This window comes from Vipera ursinii (genome assembly GCF_947247035.1).
Source record: "Vipera ursinii genome assembly, chromosome: 4".
Taxonomy (NCBI): Eukaryota; Metazoa; Chordata; class Lepidosauria; order Squamata; family Viperidae; genus Vipera; species Vipera ursinii.
Window position 1 is genome coordinate 22,682,726 of NC_139514.1, and position 16,761 is coordinate 22,699,486.

The 16,761-nt window shown below is 40.3% G+C and overlaps 2 protein-coding genes across 12 annotated transcripts in view; one reads left to right on the forward strand and one right to left on the reverse strand.

Annotated features, from left to right (window-relative positions):
* FLT3 (fms related receptor tyrosine kinase 3) overlaps positions 1-3,958 on the reverse strand; it is a 59,180-nt gene extending 55,222 nt beyond the window's left edge. For both annotated transcript variants that reach the window (XM_083363095.1, XM_083363094.1), the window contains exon 1: positions 3,678-3,958. In XM_083363095.1, coding sequence (XP_083219221.1) covers positions 3,678-3,951 — 274 coding nt within the window. In that variant the 5' untranslated portion in view covers positions 3,952-3,958. The remainder of the gene's footprint in view (positions 1-3,677) is intronic.
* A 5,715-nt stretch (positions 3,959-9,673) lies between these two features.
* The window catches only part of PAN3 (poly(A) specific ribonuclease subunit PAN3), a 77,972-nt gene continuing 70,884 nt past the window's right edge, over positions 9,674-16,761 (forward strand). For 4 of the 10 annotated variants that reach the window (XR_014492582.1, XR_014492583.1, XM_083363098.1 and 1 more), the window contains exon 1: positions 9,680-10,689. Coding sequence is in view for 4 of the 10 variants with exons in the window: in XM_083363098.1 (XP_083219224.1) it covers positions 10,242-10,689 (448 nt within the window). In the remaining 6 variants the exon portion in view is untranslated. Of the gene's footprint in view, positions 10,690-16,761 lie in introns of all 10 variants that reach the window. The other 6 variants (XR_014492584.1, XM_083363096.1, XM_083363097.1 and 3 more) reach the window with 3 other exon arrangements.

The window sequence follows — 16,761 nt, forward strand, 5'->3', positions numbered from 1 at the left end:
ATCAGCCTGTGGCACTGCTGAGGTGTTATGGAAGACCAGGATGCTTCAATAGCGGCCTTCAGCTCTTCTGCATTGTTCGGTCTCATGTCTCTCACCTTTCTCTTGGCAATGTCCCATAGATTCTCTATGGGGTTCAGGTCAGGCGAGTTTGCTGGCCAATCAAGCACAGTAATCCCACGGTCATTGAACCAGGTTTTGGTGCTTTGGGCAGTGTGGGCAGAGATGCCAAGTCCTGCTGGAAAATGAAGTCAGCATCCCCATGAAGCTTGTCTGCGGAAGGAAGCATGAAGTGCTCCAAAATCTCCTGGTAGACGGCTGCGTTGACCCTGGACTTAATGAAGCACAGTGGACCAACACCAGCAGATGACATGGCTCCCCAAATCAACACAGACTGTGGAAACTTCACACTGGACTTCAAGCATCTTGCAGTGTGTGCCTCTCCATTCTTCCTCCAGACTCTGGGTCCTTGGTTTCCAAATGAGATGCAAAAGTTGCTCTCATCAGAAAAGAGGACTTTGGATCACTGAGCAACAGACCAGGTCTGTTTTTCTTTAGCCCAGGTAAGACGCTTCTGACGTTGTTTGTTGTTCAGGAGCAGCTTGACAAGAGGAATATGACATTTGAAGCCCATGTCCAGGATCCGTCTGTGTGTGGTGGCTCTTGATGCACTGACTCCAGCCTCAATCCACTCCTTGTGAAAGTCCCCAACACCTTTGAATGGCCTTTTCCAGACAATCCTCTCCAGGCTGCGGTCATCCCTGCTGCTTGTGCACCTTTTTCTTCCACACTTTTCCCTTCCACATAACTTTCTATTAATGTGCTTTGATACAGCACTTTGGAAACATCCAACTTCTTTTGCAATTACCTTTTGAGGCTTTCCCTCCTTATGGAGGGTGTCAATGGTGGTTTTCTGCACAACTGTCAGGTCAGCAGTCTTCCCCATGATCGTATTCCTACTGAACCAGACTGAGAGACCATTTAAAGGCTCAGGAACCCTTTGCAGGTGTTATGGCTTAATTAGCTGATTAGAGTGGGACACTTTGAGCCTAGAATATTGCAACTTTTCACAATATTCCAATTTTCTGAAATTGTGGATTTGGGGTTTTCATGAGCTGTACGCCATAATCATCACAATTATGACAAATCACGGCTTGAACTATCTTGCTTTGCATGTAATGAGTCTATCTCATATATTAGTTTCGCCTTTTAAGTTGCATTACTGAAATAAATGAACTTTTGCACGATATTCTAATTTTTCGAGTTTCACCTGTATACCAGTATTGGGAAGTGATGGGATTTCCTGCATGACCTCTTCATTCTTATTTTTTCCTAATGAATGAGTCTAGGATCTTACATCTGCATATAGTGCTAAGATTGGCCAATCAAGACACACACAACTCATTAATTATGTGCTCTTCTGGCAAGTGTACTCTGATAGGTTTGTCAGTGTATTTGCTTTATTATTTAGTATAATATGCAGGCTGGAATGTAAACAGTAAGCCAGTGATAAACCATAGATTCAAAATGGCTGTTCATTAAGTCTCTTTATACATTACACTAAGTCCCAAATAAGTACCTTGGCTTTTCATAATGGATGAATCCAACTTCTAGTGAGAACAGAAGAGACTTTAAAGCACAATAAATACTTGTGAAACTGAAGTCCTAGATATGAAACTGTATAAACACAACTAAGAATCAAAGGAAATTGCACGATTTATAGCATTTTAAGTCTCTAACACAGGGGTGTCAAACTCAATTTCATTGAGGGCCGCATCAGCATTGTGGTTGCCCTCAAGGGGCCGGGTGGGTATGGTCAGGGTGGGTGTGGCCTACTGGGTGGGCGTGGCTAGAGTGCGTATGGCCTACTGGGTGGGCGTGGCCAGCTCTACATCGTTCGCATCAAGGATGCCTATGGGGGCCTGGGCAGGAGTGGGACAGATCTGAGGGTCTCTGGTAGAAGGAGGGTCTCTGGGCCAGGGCCAAGGCAGTGGGGGCCATTCCCTCACTGTTTCCAGGATGGCTTCACGGGCCACATGAAACCACTTTGCGGGCCAGATCCGGACCCCAGGCCTTGTGTTTGACATGCTGAAATCAGCATGGGGAGAAAAAAATACTTAAATTACAGGAAAAATAAGTAAAATGGTGAGTTTGAATATTTGAATGTGCAATATATATATATATAAAAGAGCAACTACAAAAAGACCTGCATTTTATTTTACAATGTATTGTAGTAAGAAATGTTGCTCCTGATGCAGTTTTCGCCAACATTTTGATTGGACTTTTGGGTTTTCAAACAGAAAAACAGATTTTGTTTCAATAAGATATTTCAGACTAGACAGATCAAAGGTCAGTGAGCATCCTAAGCATGCTTGCTGGTGAACATATCACACTGAATTCCATGGAACAGATGTACTCAGGGCTGTGTTGAATGAGAAATCATAAATCAAACCTTGACAATTTTAGAATTCAGCATGTAAGTGTTTTGGGAATATGTTGCTCTATTATTGTAGAATGGCTGAACCATGCAAGACATACTGTAATAATGCGGATCAGCAAATAATGGTATAAAAGAGAATATATTAAGGCTAAGCTCTTATAAATCATGACACTCAGTGCTTTTTTTTGTAAAAGAAAAAGGTGCCGGAACTCACACATGTCATACAACCCGCCTTGCCTACCCTACAAGGTTCCATCCAAAAAAAAGGTGCCGGAACTCTGTTCTAAGCGTTCTATGAGAAAAAAAGCCCTGATGACACTTATCCTATCATTGTAACCAAGAATACTATTTCAGCCCTAGAGGCAAATATATTCACATAAACTTGAAAAACATAATTGTACTACTTTCTTGCTAACAACATTAAAGGATATAAACAAGCAAAGTTAAGTTTCAAATATTACCAAAATTGTTCCTTGTAAGAAAGATAAAAAAGAGCTTAATTATGCTGTGGGTTCATTTACAGCTTACTGGACTTTCATTCAGGATCTATGGTTTTCCAGTAAATATGGATATGAATAATATTAAATATATTAGGCAAGATGCACAGAAACTTTGTGCTTTGTACAACTGTATAAAAAGGTAGGATAAAAAAGCATTAAAATATGATTTCACAGTTTTATGAATACAATCCCACCATTCAGTGAACTGATAGCCGAAGATTTAGTTGTAGCTAAGCAAGATATCTATCCACCAGTACAATAATCATCCTTCTAATAAATATCCATACTCATTACATCATCAAAATATATTATGTCCCTGGCAAACATATACTCACATCTATTCTAAGAAAAGATTTCATTTACATTTGGATCTTTGTGCTTTCTAGTAGATTTCAAATCTCTCAGATTAGAAAAAAAATTGATCTAAAAATCCTTTCTCCTTGCTTATTTTAAGTCCATCAACAATTGTTACCCATCCTTCAGACATTTCTGAGGCTTCATACAAGCAGCCTGTCTTTTAAGGAAAGAGAAACAGAAAAACAACACCCAAACCAAAGATCCATAGGGCAAAATCAAATAGAAATAAAGAGAAACGAGGCAAGAAAACAAAAAAAAAATCAGAGAAGGAGAGATTAAATAGAGAAAAAGGTGTAGGACAAATCTATAGAAAGAGGAGGAGGAAAATTTGGATTAGCAAGGCAAGAAGAGCCATGAATGCAGATGTCAGTGGGTACGCTTACCAAGCATCTGCAACTGACTTTTGCTGACTGAGATGCTTAAGTGTTGCCCTCTCATTGCAGCTGTTGGTGCAAGACTTCCTTGCTTGAGTGAAATGTTATTTCGAGAGCTCACAGTCTGTATGTGCAGGTGGTTCTCTCGGGAACCCGTCACAACCGCTCGGCCTTTCGACTGTAAAACCACTTCTTCAAATCTGAAAATCTGAGACAAATAGCTTTTGGAGGAGGGGCTTGGGGGGCTCTTCCTCCAACAAAACAACAATAATAATAGCATCATTTTTTTTAAAAAAACACATACCCTACAATAGTTGATGTTAAACCACCAGCAAGGTGAACTATAGCTTTCTGTAGTATTCGGTATGTTCTTTTCCTATCATTTTTGTGAGGATGAAAAGTTTTGATTAAAGCTTGTTGATGATTATATTTTTTTTTCAGCACCCTCCCCTTCTATTTCAAGAAGTATTCACTGTTTAAGAATTAACCCAGGCCCAGGCCCCATTCTTTTTAGGAACAAACTTGTTGTGTTAAATCCTTATTCCAGTAGAGGGCTCTCAGACATTAGAATCATCAGGTTTATTGACTACATTTTAGAAAACTAATCAAATAGTGAGCTTTGTTGCTTCCAATTCAGACCAAATGTCAAAACATGTCAGGTCCATGGCAATCACTAAAAAAAAGGAAACGGTAATTGCAAACAAAACACATGCTATTATTTCAACATGAGATCCAAAATCAGCTTTTCTGAGGATAGTGCATCCTTTTCTTCAGAGAACTGGTTCTTCTAATGATAATTCTTCTTAATGATAAATTACCAGCATGAATGCACCTAAGTCACATTGAATTTTTCAGAATCCTGAAGTGTACCAGCATTATATATAAAACAATGATGCTAGGAAGCATTCAAAATTCTTTGGATATATCAGAAAAAGTAGATTCAAACATACTAATTTGTAAGTAAGTAATTTGAAAGGTGTGATTCTTTTTAAAAGCCTGGAGTTCCCAGTTTGGGATGTCTTGCATATCAATCATGTATCACACCATGCAAATATCACCTTTCAGAAAAGTTTTTAGGTTTGAGAACTCTCTGTCCTTATGGCTCTATCTCCCCAAATCCTCAGAAAGCTAGGAAAGATAATGATTAAATTCACATATTGCACTAAGGCAACATTGTGGTTTGTTTGGTCTGAGATTGGAATGATACTTGACTCCAGCCATTTTTAGCTTATTCTATAAATCATGCACCTTCCTAGAACTATTTATGATTCTCAAAGTACCCATGCTCTGTCTGTATCTGTGCATATACATGTGTAAAGGGTGTGTGTTTGTATGTGTGTGTGTGTGTGTGTGTGTGAGAGAGAGAGAGAGAGAGAGAGAAAGAGACATATTAGAGATAGATTGATGTTCTAACTTTCTAGAAGTTAATCCATTCATTTCGCCTTTCTTCAAAATTCCACCCATTAACTCTTGTTTTTCTGTTGTGAATTTTTAAAAAAATACAGCAATGGCAATATCCTGATCTTACATGATGTTGAACCAGGCAATAATGATTTTACTTTATCTGAAACTCTTCAAGTTGTTATTGGAACTATAATTCTTGATATCCTTCTCCAGCTTGCTGGCTAAAAATCCTGGCACCTGTGGTCTCACACACATCTGAAACACTTCAAGCGAATAAAGGATATATAAGCATATCTATGCAGTTCTCTGATAATCATTATTTGAATATCTGTTTTCTCATAAAACAGTTTTAATTATTATGGACAATTATTTTGAGTTAGTTATTTCAAAGTGCATCTGTGCATTCTTTCATATTGAGCTTTCTCTTTAGTAAGTCATGGGAAAGAAGAATTTTAAGTTTTCTGAAGATGAACTCCAGCACAAGTTCAAAAGCTCAGAAGATTGACCCAGATTGGATCCTGCAAACATGTCATTCATATGACTGTTTCCTATCTAAAACTAAAGCACAGTTACCTTTTAGAAAATGTTACAATAAATAGCTTGGATGTACGTTGCCTGTAAATAATATTACCTGGGATATATTTATATCTCTGGGATATATATATGTACACACACACACGCACGCACACACACCCATATATATATATATATGGGACGCAGTGGCTCAGTGGGTTAGGACGCTGAGCTTGTTGATCAGAAGGTCGGCAGTTTGGCGAGTCAAATCCCAGGTGCCGCGTAACAGAGTGAGCGCTTGTTACTCGTCCCAGCTTCTGCCAACCTAGCAGTTCGAAAGCATTTAAAAATGCAAGTAGAAAAATAGGGAGCACTATGGTGGGAAGGTAACAGTGTTCCATGCACCTTTGGCGTCTAGTCATGCCGGCCACATGACCACGGAGACGTCCTCGGACAAGTGCTGTCTCTTTGGCTTTGAAACGGAGATGAGCACAGGCCCCAAGAGTTGGAAATGACTAGCACGCGTGTGCGGGGGAACCTTTACCTTTATATATACATATACATATACATATACATACATACATACATACACACACACACACACACACACACACACACATATATATATAAATAATCTCGGAGAGGGAGTTTATGGTCTTGGAGTGGAGGTACGTATCGCAGGCAGATGTGGTATGTAATTTTCCTACTGGACTCGTAAGACTTGCTCAAGGAAGGGGCTTTGCTGTTGTTATATGCCAGTTATTCCCTTCCTGGATAGGGAGGCCCTTTGCTCAGTCACACGCATTCTGGTCATCTTCCATTTGGATTATTGCAATGCCCTCTAAATGGGTTACCTTTGAAAAGTATCTGGAAGTTTCAGCTGATATAGAATGCAAACACACAAAGAATTTTGCACATCCCAAGGATGATGTAAGTAATGCCTTTGCTGTGGGAGCCACATGGGTGCCAGTTTGCTTCCGGCCCACTTCAAGTTATTGCTTATTACCTTTAAAGATCTACATGGCATGGGGCCTGATTATCTGTGGATCTGTCTTTACTTCATTACATCAGCCCATCCCACCAGTCAGGAAGGGAAGGTATACTGCTGATGCCATAAGTTAGAGAATTGTGACTGATGGGGCTCAGGAAAAGAGCCTTTTTTATGATTTGGAACATTTTCCCCTCAGAGGTGAAGCAGGTCCTCACTTTCCTGGCCTTTCAGGAATGCTTGAAGATCTGGTTTGCTTGGGACCCATAGAAACATGTAACTATGGGGCTGATTAATGCTCTCAAGGCCCTCCCTTGCCTTTTTTAATTCTGAATTTTAAATTATTTTATTCTTTTTATTAGTAGTAGTAGTATTACTAATACTATTATTATTTAGCTTTTATTTTTTGTCTATTTGTTTATCAATGAAGGAGATGGATGATGATATCTCAATGTGATATCTATTATATATATCTCTATCTATCTATCTATCTATCTATCATCTATCTATCTATCTATCTATCTATCTATCTATCTATCATCTAATCTTCATCAGCTTCAAAATCTACAGAAGCTCTGAGTGTCCCTTCAAGCAAAGAAAGCCAGTTGGCTATACCTTGTGAGTCTTAAATGTGGAATAGCTTTGCCAAGGAATCTCACCTGGCATCTATTTTATAAACATTTCAACTTCAAGACCTTTTTCAGTCAGCAGCCTTTTTGATTGATTGAAACATGAGATATAATCATAGTATTTTAAAACTTGTACTCATCTGATTTTGATTTATTGTATACTTGTGCCAACATGGAGGGATAATATGATGCATTTTAGTATCATATTATATATGGCTTGGGACCAGGTTATCTGAAGGACTGTCTTCTCCCAGTTACATCCACCTGACCCCTCTCCCAAGGACATATATTTGGTGGGACCCAGAAGAAAGGCCTTCTCCATGGTGGCTCCTTCCTTTTGGAACATCATCCCTGTAGAGATTAGATTGGCCCTTACATTGACACTCTTTCAAAATGCCCCCAAAACCTGCTTTTGCCAATGGGTCTGAGGATCCCAGTAGGATGGAATTCATCAAATGACTTATCTGACTGATTGTTGTTGCCAGAGGTTAGGTGGGTTATTGTTTTACTGGGTTTTAATTTTTGAGTTACTAAGAATGAGTGGATGTCCACATAAATTTTCATAAACAAATAATTTTATTGTTTTGTTCAAGCTTAAACTGATTTTCTAAGCCTACCCAATCTAGTATTCATACAAAGTTGTATTCATACAAGGTTCAACCAAGTTGCGCACAATAAATAGAAAAAGATGTTTCTTCCTGGACAATATTGCTTTTCTGTTGATTTCATAGCTGTAACACTTGTAACAGCAACAGAGCAATGAAAATTGACAGTTGGAATATTAATTATTGTATTTCAGTAACTTTCCTTTTTTTAAATTCAGTATTTTGGAATATCCAAGAACATGAGGATGACAAACATTAATGTAAATAAAGAACTTTCCTGCATATTTGGTTACTTCTTGGTTTATTGGGAGATACTTTATTTTTGAATTGGTTTCATCATTATTGATTTTATATTCTTCTTTCCAAAGAGTTTGTTTCTGAATTGACTAAAATAATTGACTAACCAGTGGAAAAACCTGCCTCCAGAGGTGGTGAATGCGCCAACACTGGAGGTTTTTAAGAAGAGACTGGACAGCCATTTGCCTGAAATAGTATAAGGTTTCCTGCCTGAGCAGGGGGTTGGACTAGATGACCTCCAAGGTCCTTTCCAACTTCTTCTTCTTTCTTCTTCTTCTTCTTCTTCTTCTTCTTCTTCTTCTTCTTCTTCTTCTTCTTCTTCTTCTTCTTCTTCTTCTTATTATTATTATTATTATTATTATTATTATTGTAATTATTATGTGTGTAATTGATTTGTTGGTTTTCCTTAGGTAAAGGTAAAGGTAAAGGTTCCCCCGCACATGCGTGCTAGTTGTTTCCGACTCTAGGGGCCAGTGCTCATCTCCGTTTCAAAGCCGAAGAGCCAGCATTTGTCCGAGTACGTCTCCGTGGTCATGTGGCTGGCATGACTAGACGCCAAAGGCGCACGGAATGCTGTTACCTTCCCACCGTAGTGGTCCCTATTTTTCTACTTGCATTTTTACGTGCTTTCGAACTGCTAGGTTGGCAGAAGCTGGGACGAGTAACAGGCGCTCACTCTGTTACGCGGCACTCGGGATTCGACCCGCCAAACTGCCGACCTTCTGATCGACAAGCTCAGCATCCAAACCCACCGTGTCCCTTGGTTTTCCTTAATTATACTTAAATGAATCTATCTGAACTGTTATTAATATATTATCTCATGAATGTATTTATATTGACATATAACATTTAGAAAGGCAGTATTTTATATGTGTGCTAACTTTATATTGTACATTGTATACATGTGCAAACGCACCCAGTACATTTTTCAAAAAGAGGGCCAGATGTATTATCTTTTTGAGAATCCACTCAGGAGCTATCAGCCTATCTTGAGCAAATATTTATAATTAAATCCACATGCTTTAAATGCACCAGCCTGAAAAAAAACGGTATCCCAAGAAAGAATGATGGGGATGGGGGTGGGGTGGGGAAGGACAGTCAGCTTTTTCTTACTTGTTATTTCCTTATTTCAAAGGATTATTTCCCCATTAATCTTTTTTTATCCAGGTTTCCAAAATTATATTTACACCTCCCATATTTCTAAAATATACACACCAACTTCTTATAGTATATTAAGTGATCCCTGCTGTTAAGAACTGTGGTTTGAAAATCCGTATTTGTGGAGGGAAAAAAAGGTTCTCAAGCAAAAGCGATGTTCAGAATGACTGTAGGAGCAGTTGGGGTTGTTTTTAGTACTTTTAGTACTCAATTTAATTTTGAGCAGGTTGTGCAGGGTGGCGTTGCGAGGTGTTTTTGTGCAATTAAGCCTCACTGTTCTCCATCAGATTTATTTCCACATAAAACCGAAGACGATTGCACTGTAACACGAGGGGCACGGTTTAAATGAACGTATATGTATATCCATGATACAAACACACACGCATGCATACAGTATTCATGTATACATTAGGGTGCGGGGGGGGTGTTATACACGTAGGAAGAGGTTTAGGAAAGGTGCTTCGCTTCCTTTCCGCACGCGAAAGGCAAAAGTAAACGGCCGCAACCAAACGCCCGTTCCCCGGCTGTCCGCCGCCCCACCCGGCGGAGCCGGGCCAGGCCTCCATCAGCCCCTTCGCTTCCTCCGGGCCTGGATTACCCAGAGGGCCTCACTGTGGCGCAGGCGCATTGAGGAGACAGCTCAGGAAGAGGAAAATGGAATAAACAATCCCGCCGTTGCCGCTGCCTCCGGGATCCTTCAGCGCCTGACGGAAGGCCCCGATTTTTCTCCCGCTCTCCCTTAGCCTCTTCTCCCTCCCGTCGGGCTTGCTTGACCCCTTTAAGAGAAGCACAAGCGCCCTCCCCTTTCCTCCCTTGTCCTCCCTCGTTCCCGGAACTCCGGCAGTGACAGCGGCGGCCGTGGGACGGCTGCTGCGCCCGCTCCCCGCCTGCCTCCCATGGTGCGGCGGTGGCCGGCAGCGGCCGTGCCTTCTGAGGCGGCCTCGCTGCTGGTGCCGCTGCTGTAGCAGCCGTCGCCGCCATGAACAGTGGCGGCCTCCCCTGCTCCTCTCCGGTGGCTCCTGCCGCGGCGGTAATAGGGCCGCCCCCCGGGCCGGGAGTTCCGACGGCGGCGGCGGCGGCGGCCCCCGGCGTGCTGAAGCTCAAGTTCTGCCGCTACTACGCCAAGGACAAGACGTGCTTTTACGGCGAGGAATGCCAGTTCCTGCACGAGGAGCCCGGCGGAGCTTCCGCCGCCTGTCCCGGCCCTCCGCCACCGGTCGCCCTCGGTGGGCTTCCGCTTGGGCTCCCTCCTGGCTCCGCTCCTCCTCCTGTCGCTGTGGCCGCCTCGCCGGGGCACGGCGGTAGCGCTGGCTATCCGGCACACGGGGTGGCGGCGCCGGGAGCGGGGCCTAAGAAGCCCCCCGAACTGCTGGGAGGCGGCGGAGGAGGAGCAGGCGGCGGCGGGCTGGACGGACCCCGGCTGGCCAGTGAGTGTGGGTCGAGGGAAAGCCGCCGGCGGGCGAGTGGGGGCAGCAGGAAGAGAAACGGCCTTGGGATGGGCCTCCGGTCTCGAGGCCTGTGGGCTCCGCGGCTTCCTTCCAGAGGAAGCGGAGATGTTAGAAGCGTCTCTCGGAGATGGCGAGAGGCTCCGGAAGAGGGTGGGGTGGGGGGTGGTTTGATGAGGTTGTTTCCTTGGGCTCTGAAGGCGATTGAAACCCGCGGAACTTAAGAGTTAAACGAACGTTTGAACGGAGTAAAGGGAAAGGCTGCTAACATTGGCCCCCTGCTCCTCCCTCCCTGTGGGAAATTCTGATTGGGAGATGAACGTGCGCCAGCCTGTCAAGAACTAGTGAAAAGGGGTGTGGTGGAGGTTGTGTGCATGTAGGTATATATTATGTATTGCTTTATTTAGGTAGCTAGAAAAGTGATATGGGGGCTAAGGGTGTCCATGCTGTGTGGTATGAATGGAGATTTAAAAGTACAGCCCAGAGCCCTGTATAATCTGTACCCCCTTATCTTTTACTAACTCCATCCATTAGGTTTTGTCATTTTTACCCCTTCAAGTGTTTATTTAGCAGTGTTAAAGCATTGCTTGAAGGAAGCCTAAATTGATTTGCTCGTCTCCCCACCACCACCCAGTAGACAACCACTATTGTAGAATCTTCTGATTATTTCAGATGAAAAATATTGTGTTCAGAAAACAGAGTTAAATTGTCAGCAGTGTGAAAAAAAAAATTAGCGTTTGTTGGAAATCTTTTGAAGTGTAGCTTGTTGGGACTTTCCTGTAGATTATTTTTCTTTACTCCTCACAGCTTCCAATCAAGCTCTGTTAGTTAAGTGCTTTGATCTAGAGCAGCTTCCCACAGTAAAAAGGGAAAAAAGGATTTTATTATATGTTTACTACAAAGCTGCTTTTCAAACTTCCAGATAGGATGGTTGTAAAAAGAAGAGACCTTTAATATATATTTCCCCTATGTTTATTGTACACAGAAGAAAATACTGGTATCAATTTTTTTGGTCATTTTTTTCTTAAAATATCTTAAAGAGACAATATGTGAAAACAATTGAAGTTATCAAATAATCAGAAAAGAGTGGATTTGTTAATCTAATAAAATTACAATTTCTGGGATATCTCAATTTGTGGAGTCTTTGAAGCTCTCTGAGCTTGGTTGTTTGCAGACATTTCATTACTTGACTAGGTAACATCAGTAGGCCTAGTTTCCTCCCTGCTTATATTCAGTAGCTTGTTCTGCCAGTATCGGTTGGAGTGGCTTTCTCTTTGGTAGTTTCTTGATTAGAGTACTGTTTGTTTGCTTTTCTGTTTGATCATTCGCTAGCAAAAACAGTAATAAAGGGACAGGCCCACGATGGCTCTGCAGTTAAAGACACTGAACTTGTCAACTGCAAAGCTGACAGCTGGGGTTTGAGACCTGACTGCCATGCAACAGGGTGAACTCCCATTCTTGTCTTAGCTCCTTTCCACCTAGCAGTTTGAAAGCACACAAATGTGAGTAGATAAATAAGTACCATTTTGGTGGGAAGGTAGCAGCATTCTATGTGCCTTGGCCTACATTCATATTGGCCACATGACCACAGAAATGTTTTGGGACAACCCTGGCTCCCTCAGCTAAGAAATGGAGATGAAACAACTAGACAGGGGAAATCTTTACTTTTAATAAAGGAACTACTAAGGAGAAAACCCCACACTCCCTAATACTATTGATGTTTAGTTTAGTTTTAGTTTTATTATATTTGTATACCGCCCTTCTCCCAAAGGACTCAGGGCGGTGAACAGGGCACATATAAAAAATACAGGATACAAAAATTAAAAAGAATTAAATAGTAGCCCAGCTAAAACAATCGATAACAATATAAAAAATCCCCATTAAAACCCCAACATATCCCCATAAGGCTAGGCCGGCTTGTTCAAATAGATGGGTCTTCAGACCGTGTTGGAAGGAGCGAAGGTCAGGTGCCATCCGGAGCTCGACCGGCAGCTGATTCCATAAAGCCGGAGCGCCCACAGAGAAGGCCCTGCCCCTGGGGGCCACCAGCCTACATTCTCTGACCGGAGGCACCCTGAGGAGGCCCTCTCTGTGGGAACGCACAGGGCGGAGGGAAGTTGACACCGGCAGCAGGTGGTCCCTGAGGTACTCCGGACCCATGCCATGTTACTTAGTTGGGTAATGAAATGACTGCAAGCAAGCAATCAAGAGAGCATAAAGGATCCCATAGTTCAACCCAGACCTACATATATTCTCTTCTATTGATTCTTCAGTTTAAAAGACCTGTTAAATAATAGAAGTATTATAATTAGTTAATAGAATGAACTTTAGATTAGGACATTCTTTAAATATTGTTCCTGCAATAAAGCCATTACATGATCTTAAGTGAATCATTGTGTCTTAACTGCTTCTCTAATATGAGTGATAATGATTGCCTGATAGATGGATAAATTTGGACTCGAAAGGATTGCAAAACTGGTTTGAGTTTGCTGGATATGAATTTGGGCCATTTAATTCTGTGCTTTTAACATGTACAATATATTAATTGTTGCTTAGATGTATGAAAAATAGTATGAAAAATAGTATGAATCACACAATTATCTATTCTGTTGCTCCCTTGTGGATTCAGCTGTGTGTTTGCTAGGGGAAATTGGGTATTACAAATAATCATTCAATGCTTTGATGACAATATACTTGCAGATTCAAAAGGAATGTTAATCTTAAATAGCACATGGTTTGTAATTTTTTCAAGAAATTTATAAAAGTTTTTATCAGAAAAAGTATTAACACATTAGGCTATACCAGGGGTAGGCAACCTCGGCTCTTTTATGACTCGTGGACTTCAACTCCCAGAATTCTGGGAGTTGAAGTCCACGAGTCATAAAAGAGCCGAGGTTGCCGACCCCTGGGCTATACCTTCAAGTTTGTGAGACAAAATTGAAAGTTCTGAAGATACCAAAATGTCTTAATATGTATGATTCTAAAAACATGACTGCTTGCAGCCTGTTAGGTAGATTTTTCCAACATTCAAGTATGCAACAGGCTGGCTAAAAGTATAATTAGCAATGAGACAAATCTCTCAGTCTTGCTTTTTGTAGAGCAACGTTTCCTGACTTGGAGGAATGGAAGGCAAGTTAGTGTAAAAGTCTCATTGATTCCATCTGGCAACAGGTTGAAAAGGTGCTGTAGATAAAAGTTCTTCCCATGATGATCTCTGGTTTAGATAGCAGGGCAGTTTTTCATTTTTGGATTGACTAACAAACTAGTCTCATACAGTACTTTGTAGCACAATGTTGTCTTTCTTCAAGTCTAGCACTGGTTTGTCTTGTTCTTCAAAAAAGATGTCTAGTCATGATAGTCATACTCCACCAGTCTCATTTTGTAGATGCCAAAGCATATGGGACCGTTCTGTATTTATATTCAGCAAACTGGAAGAATGCTGTTTTTTTGAGATGCAACTATCATATATCAATTGTATGTGTATTTTAAACAAGTATGTGGAAGGAGAGGGGAAAAGATTTATTTATGACCATAATTACAATTAGTTCAATAAAATAAATAGGAAGGAAAAGACTGAAAAAAACTGACATTTAGAAAAATTAATCATTAAATGCTGATTAATTTAAGTAAAACCAAGACTGGAATAAAATTATTACATTTAATTCTACATTTTAGCTTTTTTCAAATACTCAGTGAAGCAAATTTAAGACATTGGTATTTGGGGAGCAAAGTTATGAATGCTATTTTTTCCTATTAGCCCTTTCCCCTGTGGCCTATCTATTGCTGCTTCTGCTAAAGAGAGTACTTAAGCTATAGTGTTGACAGAACCAAGGCTGTCATATGTAAATCCTTTGTAGGAAGAGCCAAACTTTCCAACAAGCTATGGCAACTTTTTTGACTCCCCATAAAAGCAGTGGTCAGAAGCAGCAAAGTACAGCAGACTATATTCCAAACTCAGAATGAGTTTTGTTTCATGGTCAGAACAAATCATACAGTTTGTTCCAAGTGGTATTGTTTTGAGTGTTTTGCCTATTCTAAGTGTGACAGTTGATTTGTTTGTGGCTCACGGTTGGACTGCTTTTGTGCCAACTTAGCTAACATATAGCAGCAGGGAATAGTTATATTCCTGATGCTGTTGGCTTAAATTAAATGGGATGATGTGGCAGTCGAGTGTTGAGAAGAAAGCAGTTAAGTACTTGGCTAGATAGAATATAAAGATGGTTGCAGATTCATGCCAGGCAGTTTGCCTGCTAAATTATCACTTATTTTCAATTTATCTTTGCTATGGGGAAGTTAGAATTCATATGGTGGTTGATTTTGTGGCTAGAGTTTATGTAGGAAGGCATGTGTGTTGCATGTGTATTGTGCTGTATTTTGCTAACAAAGTACAGATGTGTGTGTATGCACTATGTTTCACAAAAGTGTGCTAAAGCTTTTGAGGTTGTATAAAGATTGTATAAATTGTTCTCTTTGACCTTTGATGTATACCTAAAGTACATTTAAAATTTTGGGGGGAAGTTTTGGTGAGTTTTGTTCTTGTTCTACTGGGGCCATGATCTGTTGTATAACTTTTTCTGACTTGAGCTCAGTTTATAGTTATATGTACATGATTGTTTCTGTTATGGATTTTTCAGAATACAGTTTTCTTGCAGGTTGTAGAACAACTTAATATTTACCATTGTGCTGTATATATTATATGCAAGCATAAGTTTCACATTTGGTTGTGTTGCTGAAAGATTTTAACATTTTTTAAAAACATAAATATATTCCCTAGTGAAGAGTGTAATACATACTGGTTAGCTGGACTTTTCTTCTGAGCCTGCTGTGTTAAAGTGTTAAGTGCTTTTAATTTGTTAAAATAAGTGATAATGAAAGAAATGTAGGTAATTTCCTTTCTTTGCTCCTGAGCTCAACAAATTATTTATTTAACTACCTAAAGTTGTAATTTTTTTCCTTTTGAAATCTCTGGAGTGGTCAGATTTGATTCGTTCTATTAAATATAATATTTTGGAAAGCTTTCAAATATGTCTTTAAAATCCCTTTAGTCAGTTCTTCTGCAAATTGACTGGCTTGTAGTGGTCAGCAGGGATTGCTACTCTATCTAATCTTGGTGAAAATAAGGAACAATGTCTAATAACAAGTTTCTTATAGCAAAGGTACTCAAAGCATTTTATTTTATTTTCTCAAATTTTTTGACCTGTCTGAATATTGACAACTTAACCAGGGGTAGGCAACCTTGGCTCTTTTATGACTCGTGGACTTCAACTCCCAGAATTCTTGAACCAGCTGGCTCAGGAATTCTGGGAGTTGAAGTCCACGTGTCATAAAAGAGCCAAGGTTGCCTACCCCTGACTTAGACCATTCCAATGGACCACATTTACAGCTTCTATTTTGTTTGTACAAAGACTAATTTTCTGATTTATGCAGAAAATCTGATTAAGATATCTAGTTGAAGAAGGTAATAGAAAAGTCTTAGTAACACGTCTGGACTTAAATGGAGTTAGGACAACCTAAAGCATGTGTTTTAGGCCAGATTGCAGGGAGACTTGAATCCCAATAGAAAAGATAGCAGGGCATCTGGTAAACTAATATGTCACTGACTGGAAAAAAGCACTGAAGGAAGTAAAGTAATACATCATTCTGCATGGACAAGCATTTGGGTCACTGTAGCTTATGTTTCTCCTATCATTGGTAATGAGGTAATAGGCCCATCGTTTGTAGGGTTTTTTATATATAAATGTCCTCTAACATCTTAGGGTTTTGTACATTTTGGGGAAGAGTATTTCTTTTAATTCACTTGTAATTCCTAACTTTAAAAATGACTGGAATAAGCTCTACAAAAGATAATTACTTGAATGGAAGAATAAATAAAAATATGTACCATGTGCCAACTAGTCAAATGGCACAGTAAGGTCCATATTTTGCAGCCCTCAAACAGTTAATTTATCTATATCTCCAAAGTTATTTTCAGAAATAAAAAATAGACATACTTTGTATGAGAGATACAGATATTTTGCGGGATATTTTTGAAATGAGTTTCCTCATAATGTGGTG